The 17,714-nt window shown below is 39.5% G+C and overlaps 1 protein-coding gene across 1 annotated transcript in view; it reads left to right on the forward strand.

Annotated features, from left to right (window-relative positions):
• Positions 1 to 832: 832 nt before the first annotated feature.
• LOC120393920 (band 4.1-like protein 4B) overlaps positions 833 to 17,714 on the forward strand; it is a gene marked incomplete at its 5' end in the record, with an annotated part of 163,361 nt that continues 146,479 nt past the window's right edge. Inside the window, 4 exons of the mRNA XM_039518377.1 lie at positions 833 to 911; positions 3,662 to 3,706; positions 7,843 to 7,895; positions 11,935 to 12,055. Of these exons, the coding sequence (XP_039374311.1) occupies positions 833 to 911; positions 3,662 to 3,706; positions 7,843 to 7,895; positions 11,935 to 12,055 (298 nt within the window). The remainder of the gene's footprint in view (positions 912 to 3,661; positions 3,707 to 7,842; positions 7,896 to 11,934; positions 12,056 to 17,714) is intronic.

The raw sequence follows: 17,714 nt of genomic DNA on the forward strand, positions 1-17,714 counted from the left end.
CTTGATGGGGGTTGTAATAGCTCCATCTCTCAGCACAATATGTCTTTTCCTTGCCAAAGTGGTTTGCATTTTTGGAGAAGTTTGGGTCCTCGATTGTCTTTGGACAGTGGTGCATATGGCTTTATTTTTCCACCAGCAGCAGCTAGTGTTAAGAGTCAGTGCCCTGAGAAGGTAGATCTCACCAGTAAACTTTTCACCTATGGTTTTGACTTCTGAAACACCTCTTCTTGGGGTTACCCTTGAAGACAACTTTAAAGCTTCAACTAGTGCAGCTTTTGACTGCCCATCTGCCTAGTAGATTGGGTGATCAATAGGCCTTCAGAAACTACAGCAGTGATTGTCGTCATATAAGCACCTAGATAGAGAGGTAGTGGATTCTCCATTTCTTAATGGCTTCAAACAAAGACTGGATTCCTTTCTGGAAGATATACTTTAACCAGACATGCACCATGATAGCCCAAATCAGCAAAGACATATTTGCTGAACCTTTTTAGCTGGAGAACTAAGGTGGGGAGGTTACTCTCTCATGCCCATCAGAGCTTGAATTTTTCCAACATTCCTAGGACAGTGCAAGGCACATCTTTTTGGACAAACATTTGCTTGACAAATGATCCATGGCTTAATTACTTATTATATTGGCTGTGGTAGCATACTAAAATGCCCACAACAGGCACATAGTTATCTCTTGTAAGTATTTTTAATTTAAGACACATAGTCAAATGTTACTGTGATAAGGACACTTTAAAATATAATTATTTTGTGTTAAATTTTTCTTGCTCTATGGGATCACCAAATCTGTGTAAACTTCTGTTTTGAATCTTTGTGTATACAGTTGGACCTCCGTACACTTTGCATTTTCGAATTAAATATTACTCATCAGAACCGAACAACCTTCATGAGGAGTTTACAAGGTAGGAAATAACTGTGATTGCTAAACTGATGTTTAACAATGGGGTGTATAAGATATTTGGGGATTAAACTGGTGGAGAGGGAGGAATTTGGGTTATATGTGCTTCCTTGGTAGAATGGGCATCATGTTCAATCTTCTAGTTGGTGTTTTATGACGGTCTATGGACCATACCCTACTTTCCGTTTTTTGCCCAGACCTGCTGTTTTGGCCTCTCAGGTGCTTTTGGATGGAGGGGCAGATGGACCAGAGCAGTGGTATTTCCCTCCAACTCTCTGTGTTTTAGGCTTTGTGACTTTGAAAAGGGAGCCATGACTGGGTAGGTAGGAGCTGAACCTGGAGAAGAAGGACTTTCTGCAGCAGTATTGCCTGTCAAACCCATGGTGGGTGGGGGAATAGAAGGGGGGTTTCCAATGTATAATGCCAACAGCTGGGCTCTGTGCTTTTCTCTTCTGTGAAATGTAGAGGTGATCAAATAAAAGTCAAATGGGTCAAAGAAAGACCCCAAAGCAGCAGAATTTTGGGAGGATTAGGAGCAATGCAAACAGCTCAATCTTCTCTACCCCCTTTTCCTCCTCCCCCACCCCTCCTTGTTCAGAGTCTCCCTGAGCTAATGGAAGCTGTTTGGTGACAATTCATCCTGTAGGGACTTCTCGTCATTGTGTTGAGGCTGTGGATGACCTGTGGTCTTTGAGAACATTCCGTATTTGTTAAGTGAGGAGCCCTCCACAATTCAGGAGAAATTCTGTATCATGAAAGCAGCGGGAGGGAGGGGGAAATTGCCTATTTTTGCACTTCCCATTCCTCCCAATTCTTCTGGTCACTCGGTCAAGCCAAATTGTCTATATTATTATTTTGTACCCTTCCTGCTATTTTTTTTCTGTTTCTGACAATTTGGAGCGTCTTAGTGTTTTGTTTTGTTTTTAATTTGCTCTGCATTGCTAACTGGGCCAAGCTGTTTCCACCATGCTCTTTAAAGATTATATTGATCATTTTATAGTGCTTATAAGAAAATTTTAGTCAGCAGATCTCTGTTTACTATTTCCTTATCTCCTGCAGTGATTAAGTACTACTTTGACTGCTGTGTGACAAGAAGATTAAAGAGCCAATTGTAATTGCTAACTTATTTACTATGAAACCTCCACAGAAGCCTTAATATACATTATCAATTACAGCAGTAGCAATAAACTGATAAAAGGACACACTTTTTCATACAGGTCATAATTAACCTATGGAACTCACTGCCACTGATATAATTGAGTTCAAGAGTTCAGTACGATTCCTAAAAGGATTAGACATCTGCATGTATAATGAGAAGATTCATAGTTACATTATGTAGGATGATATATAAAAAACATTTTAGAATAGATATACACCCTCATACTTCAGGGTTTAAACTGGTGTTAAATTTCCCCCATGGGCAGGTTATTCCATTGTCTATCACAGGATTTCTTTACATTCCTTGGCAGCATCTGATGCCAGTCATTTTCAGAGAAAGGGCACTGGACTAAATGGATCTTTGATGTGATCTAGTAAGGCAGTTCCTATAAAGCACTATAAACTTTATAGTTTGGACTATAAGCTTCTGGTGCTGTATAATCCAATCACTGCTAAAAGGGAAAATTGCAGAGGAATCTTAAAAATACTTTAATTGCTACTTCTACTTAGAAAATATTGGTTTAATTTTCTACATTTTGTTTTAAGTGCCTTAATTATAATATAATAGTTATCAGCTAGGAAACTTGCATCAGAACAGAGTTTTTAATGAAAACAAATACAGAAGCAATTTGAACACATCCTTCACATCATTTATATGCATGTTATTTTTTCTTTTAAACAGCAAAAGAAGTCCATTTTGAAAATGGAATTGCCTTTGTCATTCTAATTTTTTTAATGAACCTCCACTCTGGCTAGGTTGTATTTCCCAACATCCTGTAGAGTTAGGTAAGAGACCAGGACAGCAGGTGCAAATTCAGTGCAAGGGAAGGAGGGAAGATTTATAGTGGTAACAAAATGAGTTAATTGAAGAAGAAATTACACTAGATCTTTGTCCTGTATAAAGATATTTTTAACAGCTGTAAATGCCTTTTGAGGCTGTAAAAATAATGTGGACACAGTTAATACTTTTATGGGAAAGTGATGACATTTCTTAAAATTTAATGCACTGAGGAAGGCATCTGCTGGCATTTTTGTCTACAGGGCTTCATTAGTTTTAGTCAGAATAACAATGGGTTGTTTCTTTTCTATCTCCACTGTTCATGGAATCTTTGTTCTTCTCTCATTCAAAGCTCTTTTAATTTTTTAAATAAAGCCATAATTGCATTTAGACTTCATAGCTCATTAAGTGCTGTTCTGAATTGCATCCTAAAGTATGGGCTTATGTCCCATTGGCTTCAGTAGCATTAAGGCTCCATGCTCAAAGTTGAGTACATGTTTTCAGTGCTGTCTTAAATAAGGATGGGTTCCTGAAATGCTGCTTTACGACTTCATCCTGCAATATGTTGAGCACTCCTGCGAGGTGTAGAATGTTCTGAACTCCCACTGATTTCAATGAGAGTTAAGGGTACTTAGCATCCCACAGGTGTGTGCAGTGCTCTTTATAATTGATCCCGAAGGCTCATATAACTTACAAAATCAGTTTATGGAAATGTCTTGACTAAGAGCGTACTCTTGACAAAGGGATGAGAGCTGAAAAGATGACTCTGTATGCATTTGATTGTTTGCTTATATTTATTTATTTAATGTATTTGTTAGGTACCTGTTTGTATTACAGCTCCGACAAGACATTCTTTCAGGAAAGTAAGTACATTTTTGTTGCTGTAACATGCTTAAAGTGTAAGTAAAAGAGCACCACTTTAAGGGTTAAAAGAGCCCATAAGCTCTTGCTGATCCTTTCTGTTATTCAAAGATGTATATAAGGAATTGTAAATTGCATTTACTGATCCAGTGTTCTCTTGTACGTTTTTTCTTTTTCTATTAGAATACAGAAATGTATACATATACATTAATGATAACCAAATTAATAAAATCTAGTGGAATAAGAACTTTTTCATTTGGTGAGAAGGTGGTAGAAACATATCTATGCATACAATATTATGCAGAGCTTTCTGTGGCATAACTTTAACAATTCCATTATCCTTAATGGCTATTTGCACGTTACAGATGTAATTGTAAGTGAGCATTATGTTGCAATTAGCCATTGTTAAATATTCAAAAATAAAATACTCATACAACATGAGTAAAATAAATAAACTTATATGAATCATACTAATCCTATGTATCCTGTTATCTTACATATATGTCAATATCAGATTTGAAATTGAAATGAGAAATAGTCAAAATACGACCCTTAAAAGAAACTGAGAAGCCCTGAGAGCACTTAATTTGAACAATATATGGTGGTGAAACTGGACATTGTGTTCTGTATGGAGTGGAAGATGGGAGTGATCAGCAAGAAAAGCTATCTTATTGAGGTCAGAACATGTAGGGATAAAGTGAGAAAGGCCAAAAGCCATGTAGAGTTGGACCTGGCAAGGGAATTAAAACCAATAGTAAAAGATTCTATAGCCATATAAATGAGAAGAAAACAAAGAAAGAAGAAGTGGGATTGCTAAACACTGAGGATCGAGTGGAGGTTAAGGATAATCTAGGCATGGCCCAATATCTAAAAAAAATACTTTGCCTCAGTCTTTAATGAGGCTAATGAGGAGCTTTGGGATAATGGTAGGATGACAAATAGGAATGAGGATATGGCGGTAGATATTACCTCATCCAAGGTAGAAGCCAAACTGGAACAGCTTAATGGGATGGAATCTGGGGGCCCAGATAATCTTCATCCAAGAATATTAAAGGAACTGGCACTTGCCCATTAGCAAGATTTTTAATGAATCTGTAAACTCAGGGGTTGTACCATATGACTGGAAAATTGCTAACATAGTTCCTATCTTTAAGAAAGGGGAAAAAAGTGATCCAGGCAACTACAGGCCTGTTAGTTTGACATCTGTAGTATGCAAGGTCTTGGAAAAATGTTTGAAAGAGAAAATAGTTAAGGACATTGAGGTCAGTGGTAATTGGGACAAATTCCAACATGGTTTTACAAAGGTAGATTGTGCAAACCAACCTGATCTCCTTCTTTGAGAAGGTAACAGATTTTTAGACAAAGGAGACACATTTACCTCGATTTCAGTGCAGATACAGTTCCACATGGGGAATTATTAGCTAAATTGGAAAAGATGGGGATCAATATGAAAATTGAAAGGTGGATAAGGAACTGGTTAAAGGGGCTACTACAGTGAGTCATACTGAAAGGTGAACTGTCAGGCTGGAGGGAGGTTACTAGTGGAGTTCCTCAGGGATCGGTTTTGGGACCAATCTTATTTAATGTTTTTATTACTGACCTTGGCACAAAAAGTGGGAATGTGCTAATAAAGTGTGCAGATGAGACAAACCTGGGAGGTATTGCCAATACAGAGAAGGACTGAGATATCATACAGGAAGATCTGGATGACCTTGTAAACTGGAGTAATAGTAATAGGATGAAATTTAATAGTGAAAAGTGCAAGGTCATGCATTTAGGGATTAATAACAAGAATTATTGTTACAAGCTGGGGACGCATCAGTTGGAAGTAACAGAGGAGGAGAAGGACCTTGGAGTATTGGTTGATCACAGTATGAGTATGAGCCAGCAATGTGATATGGCTGTGAAAAAAGTTAATGCGAGCTTGGGATGCATCAGGCGAGGTATTTCCAGTAGAGATAGGAAAGTGTTAGTACCGTTATACAAGGCACTGGTGAGACCTCATCTGGAATACTGTGTGCAGTTCTGGTTTCCCATGTTTAAGAAGGATGAATTCAAACCGGAACAGGTACAGAGAAGGGCTACTAGGATGATCCGAGGAATGGAAAACCTGTCTTATGAAAGGAGACTCAAAGAGCTTGGCTTGTTTAGCCTAACCGAAAGAAGGGTGAGGGGAGATATGATTGCTCTCTACAAGTATATCAGAGGAAGAAATACCAGGAGGGAGAGGAATTATTTAAGCTCTGTACCAATGTGGACACAAGAACAAATGGATATAAACTGGTCATCAGGAAGTTTAGACTTGAAATTAGACGAAGGTTTCTAACCACCAGAGGAGTGAAGTTCTAGAACAGCTTTCCAAGGGGAGTAGTGGGAGCACAAGACATCTCTGGCTTCAAGAGTAAGCGTGATAAAGTTGGGGAGGGGATGGTATGATGGGCTTGCCTAATTTTGGCAATTAATAGTCTTTGACTATTAGCAGTAAATATGCCCAATGGCTTGTGATGGGATATTAGATGGGGTGGGATCTGAGTTACTACAGAAAATTCTTTCCTAGGTGTCTGGCTGGTGAGTTTTGCCCACATGCTCAGGGTTTAGCTGATCACCATATTTGTGGTCAGGAAGGAATTTTCCTCCAGAGCAGATTGGCAGAGGCCCTGGGGTTGCTTTCCTCTGCAGCATGGGGCACGGGTCACTTGCTGGAAGATTCTCTCCATCTTGAAGTCTTTAAACCATGATTTGAGGACTTCAATGGCTCAGACACAGGTTTGATACAGGAGTGGGTAGGTGAGATTTTGCAGCCTGCGTTGTGCAGGAGATCAGACTAGATGATCATAATGGTCCCTTCTAACCTTAAAGTCTCTGATTCTATGTATGTTTTAAAAGAGAGAGAGAGAGAGAGTATACATTTTCATTTCCAAGTAGCAAGTTCCAGAAGAGAAACCTCATACTTCATTTGGTTTGGAGAAATAATTCTTACACAAAGGACATAATCCTCTTAAAATTGCTCCTTTCTTCAGTCATAGAAGAGCAAGAAAAAGATTTGGTTAATAAATAGCTAAAGTACAGTAAATATTGTATTTTTTTGTTTTTTTAGGAGATTAGAAGGTTTCAATCTGAACCAGAAGTTTATTATTTATTACACAATAGAACAAGTGGGACATACAAATGGAAAAATGATTATACTCCATGTGTAATTAGGGCAAAGAATGTCTTGATCTGTATGTAAAAGCAGCAAAGAATCCTGTGGCACCTTATAGACTAACAGACGTTTTGGAGCATGAGCTTTCGTGGGTGAATACCCACTTCGTCGGATGCAAGTAGTGGAAATTTCCAGGGGCAGGTATATATATGCAAGCATATACCTGACCCTGGAAATTTCCACTACTACATCGACAAGTGGGTATTCACCCACGAAAGCTCATGCTCCAAAACGTCCGTTAGTCTATAAGGTGCCACAGGATTCTTTGCTGCTTTTACAGATCCAGACTAACACGGCTACCGCTCTGATACTTGATCTGTATGATTATTTAAAATGTAATGTGAGCTTGCCATTCTTGTCAGTATGACAGAGCCATGGGAGTGGAAAAAAACACTCAAGAATAGTGTCAGCACTTCTTATTTAAGACACTTGTAAAGAAAAAAAATTTTTTTTTTTACAGCCTCACTCTTTTTGACAAATCTAATTGTGCATTTGTGAGGTAGATATATATAAATTTTTATCTAACGTTCATTTATTTTAAAAGTTATAAAGAAAAATATTTAATCTTAGACTGGGGTGTTTCCTAGAATCCATTGTAGGAGTACTACCTATTTTCTTCTTCTGGATTAATGTTTTCAGTATTAATTTAAACATGATTTATAGTTGAGCATATCATGTTTTCAGTATTAATGAGAAATTACTAAACTAAGAAATTATTAGTTTAATTACTAACTTGTAACTAAGCTTAATTAAATGGAAATATTAGTATTTGAATGATCTAAATACCGTGCAATTTAACTGATACTTTCAAGTCAATATTTTATTTTCAGTTAGACTGTTAGAGAACTCTTTTAGATTCTTCTGGAGAAAGTGCTTATATAAAGTATAATTTAAGAAATGTGCATATTTTTTATTGTTTGTTTCATCTCTTTGAAGACTAAAATGTCCGTATGACACTGCTGTGGAACTAGCAGCTCTATGTCTTCAAGGTATGTGACTATTTAGAAGTAATTTGCATAACCTTTTATTTTAAAAAGTTGACCAACAATTTCTTCACATATTTTTCCCTTTTGTCATGAATAGGCACTAATTGACTGTACATTTGTTTAAGTGGCAACTATTTGTATTGTGGTTAGTCATTAGTATCATAAATTTGCTTAGTTTTTAGAATCTGACTCACAATCAGACATTTGTGAAACTTTTGTAATGAAACTCAGTTCAGTTCATTGTTTTGAAATTATGTGCCATGGCTTCACTGAGCATAGGCCTAATATTGGGCATGGTCCAAAGTCCACTCAGGTCAAAAGGAGTCTTTCCATTAAATATAATGGGCTTTGGATCCTTCAGATTGAGTGTTTTGGGAGGAATTTATGGCCCACATTCAATAATAGGGACCAATTAGTGGTTTTGGATTAGATTGACTGTGAAATTTTGGATTCAGTTCAACCTAGGATTAGGAACAAAATTCAGAGAAGACAAGACCAGGCAAAAGTAGTAGTAATAACAATAACATCATTTCCCATGAAATTGTGATCCATATTGCACAGTTTTGTTCATACTGTGAACGCATTACACAAAGATGATAAAGGAATTGTTTAATACATTTTCTTTTAATTCATGTTGCTTCTTTACTCTCTCAACATGGACCTTCTGGGTTAAAGTCCAGAGCCCACGTTAGCTTCAAATTGTTATGCACTTATTTTTGTCTGTGGAGACTCTAGATTATCACAAGCACCGGTAACTTCATCCCAATTTTAGACAAGGAGAACTGTTCATAGAACACCTTGACATGTCTACAGTTCTGATAATCAAAGATGGAGAATTATATCTCTACTAAGAAAAGGAATAGAGCAGGTCATCCATTTACGGCATTACCAGTATCATAAAAGAAATTTTTCTTATCTGGTATCAAAACCAATATTTTAAAACTGTCTGTCAAAACAAAGTACTTATAAATGGTGATGGCATTTTTTCTTTGATCCAATCAATTTTTCTCTATCTGGAGGTAATTATGGTAACTTTCTCTAAAATAATGTCATACGTTGGCGCTGTAATATTGAATTCTCTCTGTCTGCAGATATTAGAATTACAATTTTGGATCATTTCTTGTATATTTCTTTCCTTTATATTGATATTGGAGACTTGTAAATAAGCAGAGGAGTTTAAAGAACTGTAAAATGATTATTCCTTCCTCAGTAGTTTAAACTTCACCCTAAATTTAAATGTATCTTTTAGTGTGGCTTTTTTAAGGGTGAGCAGGATGATGAAAGGGCAGGTCACATAGGAATTGGTGTGTTAATCATTTTAAATGGGACCCAGATTCTTTCTCTTAACCAATACTCTATTTTTACTTTACTGTTATGGCTGATTTATGAATAATATTGTTCTATTAGATTAATTCTTTCATTGTTTCAACTAACTGCCTTAAGAGCTGGTGTTTTCTCTGCATTGTCTTTGAGATGTAAATTGTACTTTTGTAAAGAAATCTGGAGAGAAGCATCTATTCATGCTTTTGTTGCTGCTTTAGAATTCTCCTGTATTGCAACTTTCTCTTTATGTAGTATTTAAAGCTTGGTTTTATTCAGTGTAAAATAATTGGTACACTACGTTAAATTATATATTTAAGGTCACTCTGACACAATTCACTTAACCAGCTGCATTTCTGAGCTATTAATTGAAACCAACAGGTGAACTCTTTCTGATATATTTTAAATATCTCAAGTTGTCTGTTGCATTATCACGTTATAAAATCCTATTACACATTTATTTTTCTTTCTACATTAAAGAGACAGTGATGTCTCTACAGGTGAAATAATTTTACACTTTTTAGAGACACCTGGGTAGCTACCTCATTTTAAAATGCATCCACCAGTTGGTGCATTTATTTATAATTTGCCTATTTACACGTTAGAATGCAGGTACATAATTTTTTACTACAATATGTATATAAAAAAGAACACGCTCCAAAATAAGCCATCCTCATCCCTGAACCTCCAGTAAAAACCTGAGAAAAGAGATGGACCTAGGACTGTGCCTCAAATGTCAACAAATTTGCGTTCTGTTGAGCCAGCCAGGGAAGCTAAATGTACAAAACTGGATCTGCTGATTTATCCTGATCAGCATCAGAGGCTTCTGACTTCTCTCAGACACAAAACAGCAGCAGAGTTATCAAACGTCTCTGTGAAAACTTGTGTATATGTTTTACCGTTGTAATTCACATTGGAAAATACTGTTGATCAAAAAATTATCACATGTACATGATCTCCATTATATTTAATATTTTAGGAACCCTAAAATTTGATCATAAATTTAATTGTCAGCTTACAATGGATCTGGGTGTCCTTGATCACTTTAAAATAAATCATTATAATTTTTTATCTCCAAAAAGACTATTTTTCCATGTAAATAGTCTTTCTATTCTGTATTTCTGCAACTCTTGTGTAATGTTCACATTAAGCAATAGTAGATTTTCTTCAACAGAACTGACTTTCTCAATTCCTTTGTTGTTCATGGCAGCAAGAACACAGATGCATTATAAATAAGCCTATGTGTGTTTCACAGAAGTCATGGACTCTGTGACTTTCTGTGACTTCTGCAGCGGCGGTGCCGACCCTGAGCCAGCAGCAGGAGTTTGGGTGTGTGGGAGGAATCAGGGCTGGGGCAGGGAGTTTGGGGTGTAGGCCGTGCTTACCTTGGGGGTGGGGACTCCTGTCTCCCACCGGCATATCCCGCAGCTCCTAGGCAGAGGCCAGGAGCTCTGCGTGTAGCTTGCAGCCGCAGGTGCTGCCCCCACAGCTCCCATTGGCTGTGGTTCCCACCCAACCAGCAGGGGTCCCGGGTTGCACCTGCCCCTCCACCCCAGCACCAGCGGGGATCCCGCACAGCGCTTCCCGCCCGACCCCCCCCCCGCCCCCAAAGCATGGGTCCCAGGCTGCGCGCCACCGTGCGCGCTCTCTCTCTCACACTCTCTCACACACACACATACACCCCCCCTCTAGTGCCAGTGGGGGTCCCGGGTTGTGCACCACCACCCGCCTCCTTCCCCACAACAGCAGGGGTCCTGGGCCACCCCCCTCAGCACCCACGGTGCCCCCAGACCACCCCTACCCATGGTCCTCCAGCCCAAGCTTTAGTTAGGGGCACATAGTAAAAGTCATGGGCAGGTCATGGGTCGTGAATTTTTGTTTACTGCCCATGACCTGTCCATCACTTTTACTAAAAGTACCAACATTAGCACATATGTAGCCATGTGTCATTTGTATGTGATAGCATTGGGGATGCATGTTTGCTGCATATATGTTAAACAGTACTGAAGCAGTTAAATTGCAAACTATTTGTATAGGTCAGACATTCATGGAACCATGTGGGAAATTTCTCACCGTATGTATAGGAGGTAGGGGCTCAATTCAGTAGGGTTCTGATCTCAGTTTAAGGGTGCTCAACACCTTGCAGGATCAATACCATGCTCAATCTGTGCCTTCAAAAAAAATCATCTACTACTACTCTTCCCAAATATATATTACAGACAGGAAAATTATGATAGTGTTGGGGGTTTAGAAAATGCTATAATCAATTTCTTGACACTAGCTACTGTATCTTTACATTTCCATATATACAATGTGGGAAGAAATATGCAATCGTGGGAAACACTACTTAGTGATGAAAAAAATATGTTTCAATTAAAGGAAATGCAGAGTAATCTTGTATGTAAAAGTAGTGCATTTGATCTGTTTTTAATTGAAATTATATTCCTCTTGAAATCCCTTAAATGCAAGAAGTAGCAGTATTTCATGTGTTTAGAATTCTGAATCTGTGTCCTAAACTTTCCTATAGAGTTTCTAGTCTGATTTGTAATTTGAGATGGCAGAACTTAAGTACTTATACAGATGGCAACAACAAATGTATGTTCTAAAACTTCTTCAGTAGGCTGCTAAATGGGGATATGGAAGTATCTTTGTAGAAGCAAGTTGTTTTTTAATGTTTGTGGTGACAGGGTGACCTTTTTTCTGGCTTTCTGAATGATTCCAGCTGAACTTGGAGAGTGTGAGCACCCAGAACACACACCGGAACTAGTGTCTGAATTCAGATTTACACCAAACCAGACTGAAGCTATGGAATTTGATATCTTTCAGAAATGGAAAGAGTGCAGGTATGGTACCTGTGTGGTGGTGTCAGTTATAATAAAGTTACACAAGAGATTCTTCTCCAAAATCAAACATTGCTGCCTAGACCCCTGTTTTGGGATCAAACAGTCTCAATGTGTGTTGTTTTAGCGGTTTTCTAGAGACCTCTAGAACCCCTTTAAAGAAGTGGCAGGCATTAACATCAGACAGGGTTGTGTGGTTAAGTTAATTGCAAGTTTTAGCATTTTGGCTCCATTTTTTTCTCCTTCACCTGTGTTGAAGAAGCTCATTTTCCACAAGTGAGAATTGTCATGCCTTCCAAGACTTCTTCATTTAAGCAAGCAAGACTCCTTCACCTAATTTGTAGTTAAGGTAGCATTTTTGCCCACACACTTAATCTTTCTAAGATTTCAGGTATTTGATATCAAACCACCCCTGTGTGTTGGGGTTTTTTTTTTTATGAGGATGAAATTGAGACATGAACCAGAAATGTCTTAGCTCATAAATCTTCATTTTAAACCCAAAATATTGAGTCCCTTTTGGTCAAAGGGAACTTGACTATTGGAAATTATGAAGATTGTATTAGCCACTATGCAGTTTTTCTAAAACTTTGGAACACTTAAGAATCTGGATTGTTGCAGTAGTACTGTGCTATTTGCAGCTATAATCAGCTACATGGCAGCAATTCAGTGGAGTAAGAGATAATTAGCAGTAGTGGAAAAGGAATAACGTGGACATTTTGAACTTTAATACTCTCTTCTTAACAAATGGATATAGAGGCAATAATGTGAAGTTTTGTAACTTGCTTTTCTCATGCTGTCGTAGAAACTGACCACAATTTAGAGGCACGCAATTTTATTTTTTTCTGATAAGTCACTTTTTTGAGAAATGGTAGTTTGGCTTAGTATAGCTTCTTGGAGTCTTTGAGCTTGTTATGGACTCCGATGACATTACTTTGAAGTCAAGCATGGTTTTCAAACCAAGTCTCCATTTGTGTGGTACAACTGTTCTCCCCCAAACAAATCGTCATTAAAAAGCATGACTGAACTGTGGATGCAAACTTGTGCCCTCAGAAATGGAAGCCCAGTTTAAAAATTAGGCCCCATAACACCAAAGTTTTTTTTATTACTGGCCCCTATGTGTATTCTACCATGCACCCAAGAGCGAAAACCTTGCAAGTAGTGTCCATTCATCCAGGTCTGCACTTCGGAACTCCTTGTGCTCAGCACCGAGGATATAAGGTGAGGTGCAGACTGACCACCTCTGGTTTCTTCTTACTGCTGCATGGCCTGAGTCGGAATCCTCTGTATCTGGAGGTATCCTTGCACTGTCTTCATCTCTGTTATATATAATTGTATATAATCTGGTAGTGCTTTTATAGAGTTTTATAGTATTCTGTATAGTTAGTATAGCTTAGTTTTCCCAACCTTGAGGACTCTCTCTGTCTCCCCTTTTGAGAGTAGGACTATGCTAAGGATTCTGGGATTTAAAAACTTTGTGTCCTGTCCTCGCTTCTTCTCACTCTTCACTGCATTGCTGCACATATCTCCACCAAATGCAGTATCTGTTGCTTCTTCCCAGAACCAAGAGGGATGAGAGCTTTGATTGAGGAAACACTTCATGGAGAAAGCCATAAGACTCCAGTCAGATCCAGACTGGGGTACCTTCCTGATGTCAATCTCAGTTCTTGAACATCACACCTTTGAGCATGAGCTCTGGAGCAGAGGTCAGATCAGCTAACTCTAAGTCGGCCTTGTCATGTGAATAAGGGACACTGTCAGAGACATAAAAACAGATCCCCCTCTAAGTCTGTTTCCAGAAGAAGGATCCCTCCTTGACTCCTTCCAAGTCAGTTGAGTCTTCATGTACAGGTCCCAAGGACTTAGGTTTGCCTAAGCCTCTGGACCGTGACGGAAAAGTGTGCAGGAACAAAGCTCCAATGGTACCAGCCCCAGCACTGACACAGATGCTGACTGTGATCTCTAGCCAGAGGACCAACAACCACCTGTACCAACCAAGAGCTCTAGATGGAACTCTTTCTCTGACAGAACCAGCCTGGCCCCATAGGGATCCACCAACCACTGTCTGTTGTGGCACCAGATCTGGTGAAAACCAACAACTGGGACGTCTAGAACATCAGGACAGACTGAGACATACACTACCCTGGACCCACAATGTCCTCTACTTTTGGGTCCAATCCTTCTGAGTGACATTTTGACCCCAGAAAAGGAGCCAGCTCAAGGAGAATAAGTTACTCCCCTAGTCTGTCCAGGAGCCACATCTTCCTCCCTGTCATTGACAGTACTGCCAATGGAGTTGGCTTTCTCATCTTCTGAATCCTATATCCAGGATGGACCATCACCTACCTAGGGAGGTTAGCATAGACAGGACTTCAAGAATTTCTTGGACCTGTCCTGGGCTCAGGTAGGAGTATCTTCCAAGAGATTTCTCGTATATAATGCCTTGTCACCACTACCCCCTCCCAACCAGCCTTTGACCCATCGTAGTGACCCTGTTAGGGTCTGGGGGATCGTTATGCATGACACCCAGATCCATGCACTTGACAAGAGATCACATTGTCCCTCTCCTCCTTGACAACAGCATCTGGCTTCTCAGGAATATGTGGAGGAAGATGATGATGAGCCGGATCAGGTGATATCAACAAGCATATCCTCTTCCTCACCTGATGAGGCAATTTCCCCATCTTCACCATTCCCACCTGATGACCATAGGCAATTTCAATAACTATTGCAGAGGGCAGCAACAGAACTTCAGATCCCATTAGAAGAAGTTCAAGATACGAAGCACAAACTCTTGGATATTCTGCAGCCCACCAGACCAATCAGGTAACTCTCCTGGTGAGTGAGGCCAGTATGGAACCAGCTAGAATGGTATGGCATACACCAGCAACCTGTACTTCTATGACTAAAAGGGCTGAGAAATATTACTCTGTGCCTGTGAAAGGGGCAGAATTATTGTTTACCCACCAAGCCCCCAACTCCTTAGTAGTACAAGCAGCCACAGAAAGATCCAGATAGCAACACCCTAAAACCATTGCTGCAGACAACACCTGGGCCTTCTGGGAGGAGGGTATTTACCTCCACAAGTCTCCAGTTCAGAATCTCTAGCTACCAGGTCCTGTTAGCAAAATACTATTTTATGAACTACACAAAGTTCCTGGAATGTCAAGATAAAACTCCCCCAGGAAGACAAGGTGGAATTTCAAGCCCTTACTGAGGAAGATAGGCTCATGGCTAAAACCTCACTGCAAGCTGCAGTGGATGAGACTTCCTGGTCATTTGTACCTCAGCCCCAAAGAGGATGTAACACTGCTTGCAATGACTGAAGAGCATGAGTACCGACTGAAGAGCATGAGTACCAATCTCAGGGCACACTGTTAGGAAGCAGGGCACAAACCCCAAATTAGTTGTGCATTCTATATTTAGCTTTCACCAACCAATTATCAAGTGTAAACTCCTCAGGCAATACAACAGCCTTAATATGGAGTGCCAGACAGTCCCCTGCGGTAGTCCAATCTATTTCGCGCTCCCCCCGATAAGTGTTCCTTTGTGATAGATGGCCCTTTTCACCAAGAATCACAGCAATACTCAAGTTACTTCCAGTTCCAAAGGACCAGTCATGTACCCAGGTCAATTGTGTGACGGGTTTGGTCACAGAGACCCCCTTGGGACTGTCACCCTGATGTGCTAGAATTACCTCTGAGCCCATTTTTCACTGCAAGCTTGGGACTCCAGAACCCTGCCTTGTTGAGCCAGACATGCTAGTCTGATGCAACACTGACCCAGCTCTGGTCCACACCCCGAAAGCTGCAGGCTTTAACCAAAACTGCTCAGCAAGTCACCTATTTCCAGCACCCAGACACCCAGCTCCCAATGGGATCCAAACCCCAAATAAATCCATTTTACTCTGTATAAGACTTATACAGGGTAAATTCATAAATTGTCCGCCCTCTATAACACTGATAGAGAGAGATGCACAGCAGTTTGCTCCCCCAGGTATTAATCACTTACTTTGGGTTTATTAATAAACAAAGGTGATTTTATTAAGTATAAAAAGTGGGATTTAAGTGGTTTCAATTAATAACAGACAGAACAGAATAAGTTACCAAGCAAAATAAAACAAAACACACAAGTCTAAGCCTAATACATTAAGAAACTGAATATAGGTAAATCTCACCCTCAGGGATGTTCCAATAAGCTTCTTTCTCAGACTAGACTCATTTCTACTCTGGGCCCAATCTTTTCCCCTGGTACAGTTCTTGTTAGTTCCAGCTCAGATGGTAACTCAGGGATTTCTCATGACTGGGCCACCCCTTTGTTCTGTTCCACCCCCTTTTATATCTTTGGCACAGGGCGAGAATCCTTTATCTCTTTCTGGGTTCCTACCCTTCCTTCTAAATAGAAAAGCACCAGGTTTAAGACGAGGTGACATGGTCACATGTCCTGTGAGACCCCAAGCCTTCATTCTTCCTGGCCTGACTCACAGGAAGGCTTGCAAGTAAACAGAGCCATTTACAACCAATTGTCCTAGTTGATGGGAGCCATCAAGATTCCAAACCACCATTAATGGCCCACATTTTGCATAATTACAATGAGACGTCAGAGTTATATTTCATATTTCTAGTTTCAGATACAAGAATGATACATTTATACAAATAGGATGACCACACTCAGTAGATTATAAGCTTTGTAATGATACCTTACAGGATACCTTTTGCATGAAGCATATTCCAGTTTCATTATTATCACACTCGTTAGCATATTTTCATAAAATCATATTGAGTGCAACGTCACAAATTGCACCTTAGATCTCACCCAAAGACAACACTTGTAGCCAATCTTATAATAAACTATCTAAAGATTTATTATATGGGGGGGAAACAGAGTTATTTGCAAGGTTAAAGCAGGTAAACATAGCCATATATACATATAAACATATATATATGAGTTACATAAATGAGTTAGATTTTTAAATTTCAAAAGGTAATAGAAGCATATATAATCAACAAGTTCTGTATGTCCTTTAGGGCTAACCCAGGCTAAGCAGCTGGCAGTCTCTTGCTTATGCCTGGAGAAACCTTGCCTCCCAGAGTCCAAGCAGCATAGAGATACCTATGTTGGGGGGTTTTATCCTTTCCTTCCCTGTGCTCTGAGCTGCAAACTCGGCTGATAAGGAGGAATCCACGTACATGACTCATCTTTGTGGAGGAGAGACAGAACAACAAACAATAGTCTGTCTGGTGTCAATGGAGCTTGCCTCTTGGGACGGACATAACACCTTCTGTTAAGATCAGCCCTTCACACTAATTAATGTCTCTCTCCTGTCTGGTGATTTACAGTCACAGAGGTTCACAATACAACCACTCAAATATTGCCTCCCAATATGGGATACAGATGTTATAAGTGAGATTAATGCATCCAGCAATTTACAAGCATTCAGTAAAGTCTAAACACAGTTATGTATTTGTCAGTGTTCAATTGAGACATGGGAACTTTGGCATGAGCTGGCATTTGGTCTGCCAGCATCACAGAAGAAGCATCATAAACAGGTATGTAAGCTGAGACCTCTTCCATAGCCATTCTAGCACCAACGACCATATGAACCACCATGCAAGCATCCAAGAGCTTAGAGGCCAAGGTATGCAGCCCCATCCCTCGACGACAG

Source organism: Mauremys reevesii, unplaced genomic scaffold (genome assembly GCF_016161935.1).
Source record: "Mauremys reevesii isolate NIE-2019 unplaced genomic scaffold, ASM1616193v1 Contig37, whole genome shotgun sequence".
In the NCBI taxonomy this organism is placed as follows: domain Eukaryota; kingdom Metazoa; phylum Chordata; order Testudines; family Geoemydidae; genus Mauremys; species Mauremys reevesii.